At 33.1% G+C, this 8,779-nt stretch overlaps 1 protein-coding gene across 3 annotated transcripts in view; it reads right to left on the bottom strand.

Annotated features, from left to right (window-relative positions):
* Nucleotides 1-365: 365 nt before the first annotated feature.
* Nucleotides 366-8,779, bottom strand: part of LOC126886509 (zinc finger protein 239-like) — an 80,639-nt gene continuing 72,225 nt past the window's right edge. Inside the window, exon 3 of one of the 3 annotated variants that reach the window (XM_050653478.1) lies at nucleotides 366-2,061. In XM_050653478.1, coding sequence (XP_050509435.1) covers nucleotides 1,250-2,061 — 812 coding nt within the window. In that variant the 3' untranslated portion in view covers nucleotides 366-1,249. Of the gene's footprint in view, nucleotides 2,062-5,053; nucleotides 6,977-8,779 lie in introns of those variants that run through there. The other 2 variants (XM_050653476.1, XM_050653477.1) reach the window with 2 other exon arrangements.

Below are 8,779 nucleotides of genomic sequence, written 5' to 3'. Positions count from 1 at the left end.
GTAAACAAATCTCATAATTATAATACTCTTCCCCAACATGCACTTTCGAGTTTTGAAAAAATTATTCCTCAAAAACTGCTTAAAACAAACCTTATACTAGAAAGGTTTTTTCATATTGTGTGTCATCACATATTTTTTCAAAGTGCAAAGATAAGAAAACAGCTTAAAACAAATTTCACACTTGTAAGGCTTTTCTCCAGTGTGCACTCTCAAATTTTTTTTCAGATTACCTTGCTGAGAAAACAGCTTGAAACAGAATTTGCACTTGTTTTGTTTTTACCAGTGTGTGCCATTAAATGTTTTTTCAAATTATCTTTCACATAGAATTTTTTAAAGCAAATGTAACACTTCTATGTTTTTTCTCCAGTGTGTACTTTCATATGTATTTTTGAACTTCCTGCTTGACTAAATTTTTTAAAACAAATTTCACACTCATAAAATTTTCTCCAATGTGAACTCTTCTCAAATGCAGTTTCACAGAACTTGCTGTAGTAAAATGCCTAAAATAAATTTCACACTTGTAAGCTACTTCGCCAGTATGAACTTTTATATAACATATTATGTCGAACTAGAGAAATTTTATGCTTGATCTGCTTAAACAAATTTCATACTTGTAAGGTTTCTCAAAGAGGGTGTATTTGTAAATGGCAGATCAAATTAAATTTCCTAGAAAATTGCTTAAAACAAGTTACACTGGTAAGGTTTTTCTTCAGTGTGTCTCATTAATGTCCATTAAAACTAGCTTTATGTAAAAACTCTTTAACACAAATATCACATTTAAAAAGCTTGTCAATGTGCGTTTTTGAATGTTTTTTCAAAACAGTTATTGCAAACAATATTGCAAAGTTTGAGCTAGTTGTTCTTATAGAAGTTGGATGTGCGTTTACGCACCTTTTGCCGACAATGGGTTAAAAAAGTATTAGTATTATTTATTAATATCGTCTATATATGTATTTAAAAAGTTATAACAATAGTATATATTAAAGATAGCAAATAAATATATTAAAATGTCTTCAGTGTCCCATTCTCCAACCAACTGGATTTTCCAACAAATTGCTCCAGTAAACAATTTTCACACTTTTATTAAGAGTTTTTCTCGGTGTGTATGTGTGTTTTCAATGTTCTTTTACAATCCTACTTCAGTAAGTTATTTTAAACAAATCTCGCAAGTAAAGCTCTTCTCCAACATGCACTTTTAAGTGAGTTTTGAAATAATTATTCCTCGAAAACTGCTTAAACAAACTTTACACTAGAACGATTTTCCCCTATTGTGTGCCATCAAATGTTTTTTCAACTTATCTTGCTGAGAAAACTGTTTAAAACAAACTTTACACTTGTATGGTTTTTCTCCAGTGTGCACTCTCATATGTCTTTTCAAATTGGACTCTTGACTAAATTTTTTAAAGCAAATGTCACACTTGTACGGCTTTTCGCCAGTGTGTATTCTCAAATGAATTTTCAAAGAGCCCGCTTCACCAAACTGCTTAAAACAAATTTCACACTTGTATGGTTTTTCTCCAGTGTGTATACTTCTCAAATGTAGTTTCAAAGAACTTGCTGTAGTAAACTGCCTAAAACAAATTTCACACTTGTTAGTTACTTCCCCAGTATGAACTTTCATATGTCTAACTAGAGAAATTTTATGTTTGAACTGCTTAAGACAAATTTCACACTTGTAAGGTTTTTCTCCAGTGTGTATTCGTAAATGGCAGATCAAATTAAATTTCCTAGAAAATTGCTTAAAACAAGTTACACACTGGTAAGGTTTTTCTTCAGTGTGTCTCATACAATGTCCATTCAAACTAGCTTTATGTAAAAACTCCTTAAAACAAATATCACATTTAAAAAGCTTGTCAATGTGCGTTTTTGAATGTTTTTTCAAAACATCTTGTGTAGTAAATTCTTTGAAACAGATTTCGCATGTGCAAGGTCTTTGTCCAGTTGGAACTTCTGTATCTTTATTTAATACATTTTCTTCAGCGTGTTGACACTTACATGGGTCTTTATGATATGAGTGTTCAGTTAATATTTCCATTATTTTCATTGTGTCCTGGGAACGACCTAAAATACAAACAACTTTAGCCCAAGCTGCGGGTAAAAAAGGTTGATTTAATGCACTAACTACTACATTTTTTAAACCTACTCTGTGTTATTTTTGGTTCTTTATTTATGTGATTTTGAAGGGGCAAAAAATGTACTTTTTGATTCAGAATATTGCAAAGTTTTGTACTTGTCTTTATAGAAGTAGAACGTGCGTTTACGCACCTTTGGGCGAAAATGGGTTAAAAAAAGTATTAGTATTAGGTATGTATTTATTAAGATCGTCGATATATGTATTTAAAAAGTTATAACAATAGTACGTATTTAAAGATCGCAAATAAATATATTAAAATGTCTTCAGTGTACCACTCTCCAACCAACAGAATTTTCCAACAAATTGCTTCAGTAAACAATTTTCACACTTTTATTAAGAGTTTTTCTCGGTGTGTATGTGTGTTTCCAGATGTTCTTTTAAAACCCTACTTCAGTAAATTATTTTAAACACATCTCGCAAGTAAAGCTCTTCTCCAACATGCACTTTCAAGTGAGTTTTGAAATAATTATTCCTCAAAAACTGCTTAAACAAACTTTTCACTAGAACGATTTTTCCCTATTGTGTGCCATCAAATGTTTTTTCAAATTATCTTGCTGGGAAAATTGCTTAAAACAAATTTCACACTTGTATGGTTTTTCTCCAATGTAAACTCTTCTCAAATGTAGTTTCAAAAAACTTTCTGTACAACTGCCTAAAACAAATTTCACACTTGTAAGCTACTTCGCCAGTATGAACTTTCATATGTCCAACTAGAGCAATTTTATGTTTGAACTGCTTAAAACAAATTTCACACTTGTAAGGTTTCTCCCCAGTGTGTATTCGTAAATGGCGGATCAAACTACATTTTCTAGAAAATTGCTTAAAACAAGTGGCACGCTGATAAGGTTTTTCTCCAGTGTGTCTCATATGTCTTTTCAAATGACCTCTTTGTGAAATTAAAACAATTATCACATGTGAAAAGCTTGTCAGTGTGCGTTTTTAAATGTTTTTTCAAAACATCTTGTGTAGTAAAGTCCTTGAAACAGATTTCGCATGTGTAAGGTCGTTGTCCAGTTGGAATTTCTGTATCCTTATTTAATATATTTTCTTCAGCGTGTTGACACTTACAGTCGAGTCCGCGAGTCTTTACCCGTGCGTCATTAATACCTGGCGAGATAAAACACATACTTTTTATCTAGTATCATTCTCTTCCACGCATGAAACTCATTACAAACCAGCTGCCGTTTGTTATTAAGTTAAAACACATGTTATTTTTGTGAACCATCTAGACTCAGTGCATTGAAAAGAGATAGGTACAAAAAAAAGACGATTCGGTGTGTTTTCATATTTTAAGCACGTTTTGTTTGACGTTTCTGCTTTGTTTACTTTTTGGGGCTGTCAGTCAGTTGAATTTTTTGCGGTTTTTGTCGAATTTTTGCGTTTTGAAGTTTCTTTATTTATTTATTTATTTGACTTTCAAATTTTAAGGTAAGTAATTATATTTTGGCAATTAATATTGAAAACATACAAAGCTAACGTCATTCACACAGTAAAGAAGTGATTGTGTTTAGGTTTCCGTCAAAGTGAATCAAATGCCAATTAATTAGTTAGTAGCTATAAAATATAATATCATTTCCTATAAAACTCTTTTAAAAATTGTACTTTGATTTTATCAGTGGGTAAAATCCTTCTTGTCCTTAGTCAATGGTATTACTTTTGTTTATATTTGACACTCAACATATTGCAAAATACTTTTAAATAAATAATAAAAAAAACCTATTAGATCAACACACTGTAAACATTGTTGTATATTTAATTTTATTTTTTATAAATTGTTTATTTATTAATCACTGATGATATTAAAAGAATTTATTAATGTACATACTTCAAATGTAGCTGCAATTCTGTCAAAAATTTTGAAGCAAAACTTACATTTGACATTCTATTTATTTGATAACAACAAATTTTATAGTAAAACCCGTAATCGGAACAGTAGCCACTTTCTGTCACTTGTTGTTGCGTGAAATAGATTTCCGACTTATTTCGTATGCTTTAAATGATGACGCACGGGTAAAGACTCGCGGACTCAACTGTATATAGGTCTTTATGAAATGAATGTTTAGTTAATATTTCCATCATTTTCATTGTGTCTTGGGAACAACCTAAAATAAAAACAACTATAGCCGAAGCTATGGGCAAAAAAGGTTGATTTAACCCTTGAACGCCCAACGGTGGGCAAAATTGTTTATTGTTAAAAAGACTTTATCGATTGTTAATTTGGTTTTACCAATATTTTTGAAAATAAAAGTAAATATCTTGAGTTAAATATGGGTGGGCACAAAATGTCCTCCCTTGGTAAAACTTGTTACTAAAGGTTTCTATATAAATTCTCGTTGACAGGAACTGGAACACAACCCACATATTTATCGACGTATGATTACATAAACGACATAATTATCCGTACCATTATGGAGGTTGAAAGGGAAAATGTGGAGAAAATCGACAAACCTGAATTACTGGCTTTACTGTTATGTTTATTTTGATGTATATCGTAAGTTTGTTGCAAGGTTTGTATATCGTTTATATTATTATTTTAAAAGATGCTATGATTAGTAAACATAAGATTCTTAAGAATAATCATTTCTAACAACTCTTAATCAATATACTAGCTATTTTCGAGGTAGACATTTTTTACCAACCCTTGGGCATACATGGAACCTACATAAGGTTGGGCGTTTAAGGGTTAATGCACTAACTACTAAATTTTTTAAACCTACTCTGTGTTATAATGAGAAACAACTTTGCAGTCTGTGTCTGTCTCAACGACATGTTTTTGGGGTTATTTATTTATGGGGATTTGAAGGGGTAAAAAATGTACTTTTTGATTCACAATATTGCAAAGTTTGAGGTAGTTGTTTTTATAGAAGTAGAAAGTGCGTTTGCCCACCTTTGGCCGAAAATGGGTAAAAAAAGTATTAGTATTATTTATTAGGATCGTCGATATATTTATTTAAAAAGTTATAACAATAATACCTGCATAATATGTATATAAAGCTAGCAAATAAATATATTAAAATGTCTTCAGTGTTCTTCTTCTTTAAGTTCTCTCTCCTCTCGGAGGTTGGATATCATAATGACTATGGTCACTTTGTTGGCTGCTGCTCTGAAGAGTTGTAATGAACTACAGTTAAACCATTCTCTAAGGTTCCTCAGCCAGGAGATGCATCTTCTTCCTTGGATCCTTTCTTGCATAATAATTCTCAGCACTGAGAGTGTACCACTCTCCAACCAACTGAATTTTCCAACGAATTGCTTCAGTAAACAATTTTCACACTTTTATTAAGAGTTTTTCTCGGTGTCTGTGTTTCCAAATGTTCTTTCACAACCTTACTTCGGTAAATTATTTTAAGACAAATCTTACAATTAGAATACTCTTCTCCTACATGCACTTTCAAGTGAGTTTTGAAATATTTATTCCTCGAAAACTGCTTAAAACAAACTTTGCACGTGTAAGACACTCCAGTGTGCACTCTCAAATGTTTCTTCAGACTACTTTGCTGAGAAAACAGCTTGAAACAGAATTTGTACTTGTAATTTTTCACCAGTGTGTGTCATTAAATGTTTCTTCCAATCACCTTACTGAGAAAACTGCTTAAAACCAAGTTTTATCCTTGTAAGGTTTCTTCACTCTCAAATGTGTTTTCAAATGACCTGCTTGACCAAATTGTTTAAAACAAAATTTCACACGTGTACGCTACCTTACTCCTCCAGTGTAAATTTTCATAATATGGCAAACTAGAGAAATTTTATGTCTGAACTGCTTAAAACAAATTTCACACTTGGTAAGCTTTTTCTCCTGTGTGAACTTCTGTATGATTATCCAAATGATGTTTTTGAGCAAACTGTTATAAATAAATTTCACACTTGTAAGATTTTTCTCCAGTGTGCACTCTCAAATGTATTTTTAAATGATCTTTCAAAAATAATTGTTTAAAACAAATTTAGTCATAAGATTTTTCTACAATGTGAACTCTTCTCAAATGTGTTTTAAATTACTTGCTGTAGAAAACTGCCTAAAACAAATATCACACTTGTAAGTTGGGTACTCCTTCAGTGTGAATTTTCATATGTCTAACTAGAGAAATTTTATGTCTGAACTGCTTAAGACAAATTTCACACTTGTAAGGTTTGTCTGCAGAGTGCACTCTCAAATGTACTTTTAAATTTGCCATTTCTCTAAATTGCTTAAAACAAATTTCACACTTATACGCTCTTTCTCCGGTGTGTAGTCTTAAATGAACTTTTAAATTTTTTGCTGTAATAAACTGCTTAAAACAAATTTCACACTTGTAAGGTTTTTCCCAGTATGACATCTCAAATGGCAGATCAAATTACATTTATTAAAAAATTGCTTAAAACAAAATTCACACTTATACGCTCTTTCTCCGGTGTGTAGTCTTAAATGAACTTTTAAATTTCTTGCTGCAATAAACTGCTTAAAACAAATTTCACACTTGTAAGGTTTTTCCCCAGTATGACATCTAAAATGGCAGATCAAATTACATTTACTAACAAATTGCTTAAAACAAGTGGAACACTGGTAAGGTTTTTCTCCAGTGTGAAGATTCATATAATGTCTTTTCAAACTAGATTTATGTAAAAACTGTTTAAAACAAATATCACATGTGAAAAGCCTGTCAATGTGCGTTTTTAAATGTTTTTTCAAAACATCTTGTGTAGTAAACTCCTTGAAACAGATATTGCATGTGTAAGGTCTTTGCCCAGTTGGAACTTCTGTATCTTTATTTAATACATTTTCTTCAGCGTGTTGACACTTAGATGGGTCTTTATGATATGAATGTTCAGTTAATATTTTCATCATTTTCATTGTGTCCTGGGAACCTAAAATACAAACAACTATAGCCCAAGTTGTGGGTAAAAAGATTGATATACTGCACTAACTACCAAATTGAAGCGTTTATTTGAAAAACAACACATGTCCATTTTTCGCAAATTCGACTTTATGTATTCTTCTCACAGAATAGTACACTCGGGTGCAAAATTAACCGGACACCTTAAAAATGGGTAATTTTTGATGTCTCGCAATTCCTAAACCTGTTGTCCGATTTGAGTGATTTTTTAATATGTTATATCCCCCAACAATATCGTTCCAATAATATTGTTGCTAAACAGGTAAATTTTCATTGTATACCGGGTGTACCAATGAAACTGTGTTTTTTTCTCAAACTTCGCATCGCCCTGTGGAGTATTCTAACATTTACAAAATACTCTAATTTAAACCCAAATATAGCCTCATGTTTTCTCAACATTCTGTTTTTTGAGTCATTCGCTTATGTTGGACCGTTAAAAAGTTAGGTATGTACTTTAACAGTTAGCCATGTTTTTTATCAAAACAGTATGTTTTAAATAAGCATGGCGCACCTCGTTACGAAGGTAATCGGCTCATGGATGGATACTATGGGTTGATATGTGCTGACGAGGAGTCCTTTAAGATCACAAAGGATTTCTTTGAAGAAAATACGGAGTGGAAGGTCGTTAAGGCTGAGGAACTCCCAAAATCGAAGCGTGTACTGATGTACCTTCCAGAGACTAAAAATGAGGATCTGAAAGTGCCACTGGCACGAATTGAAAAACAAAATCCTGAACTAAGGACCAGTCGTTGGGCAATTCTGAGTTCCAAACCAGCAACTGACGGAGGACTGCATGTGAGTCTCCGAATTGATAAGGAGTCAGAGGCACAGCTCGAAAGGCTTCAATGGAAGCCTTATTACCTTCTACAGCGAGCAAGTATTATACCGTTGGAAGAGGGTAAAGCAAGACAGGCTGGGAACATTGGGGAACCAAAACCTGCAACGATTACTTCCGAACTGCAGGAGGCCGAAGGGGAATCTATGCAGGTGGAAGAAATTACAAGAGGGCCTGTTAGAGACCCCAAAAATGAATAAACTGCAAAATTAAGATCATACAGATCAATTTGCAGCACAAAAAAACAGCTTCGGCACTTTTGTGCCAGGAAGTAGTTGAGAAAAACATTGATATGGTGCTTATTCAAGAACCGTGGATAAATGAAGGTAAGATACGGGGATTAAATGTTAAGGGATGGGAACTAATTTTGGGAGTACCTGACAATAAAATCAGAACTTGTATATTTTGTAGATCTGACCTTAACCTGGTACCAGTTATGGAGCTCTGTACGGGAGACATGACAGCTGCCAGAATTAAACTGAATTGCAATGGGTTGGTTACAGAGTTGATTGTTGCATCTCTTTACCTTCCTATTGACAGTAAAGAACAACTTCCAGGGACTAACCTAGAGAACCTTCTAGAATACACCAATGATAAACATACAAACTTATCATTGGAGTCGACTCCAACGCCCACCACATCATTTGGGGAAGCAGAGATACAAACAATAGAGGTAAGTTACTTTTTGAGTACCTTTGCACTACTGAACTTGATCTTCTGAACAGGGGTAATAAGCCCACCTTCAGGACATCAAGAGCAGAATCACTAATCGACCTAAGCCTATGCTCTATGGGGATTGGGAACATAATATCTGACTGGCATGTGTCGGATGCGTTATCCTTATCGGATCATGCATACATATGCTTTGAGATAAACTCAGTCAAACCGGAACCAAGGTTCTATAGAGACCCTAAGGTGACCGATTGGGAATCCTTTAAG

Source organism: Diabrotica virgifera, chromosome 6, assembly GCF_917563875.1.
Source record: "Diabrotica virgifera virgifera chromosome 6, PGI_DIABVI_V3a".
In the NCBI taxonomy this organism is placed as follows: Eukaryota; Metazoa; Arthropoda; class Insecta; order Coleoptera; family Chrysomelidae; genus Diabrotica; species Diabrotica virgifera.
The sequence above is the reverse complement of the archived record's forward strand: the minus strand, read 5'-3'. Positions and strand labels throughout refer to the sequence as shown.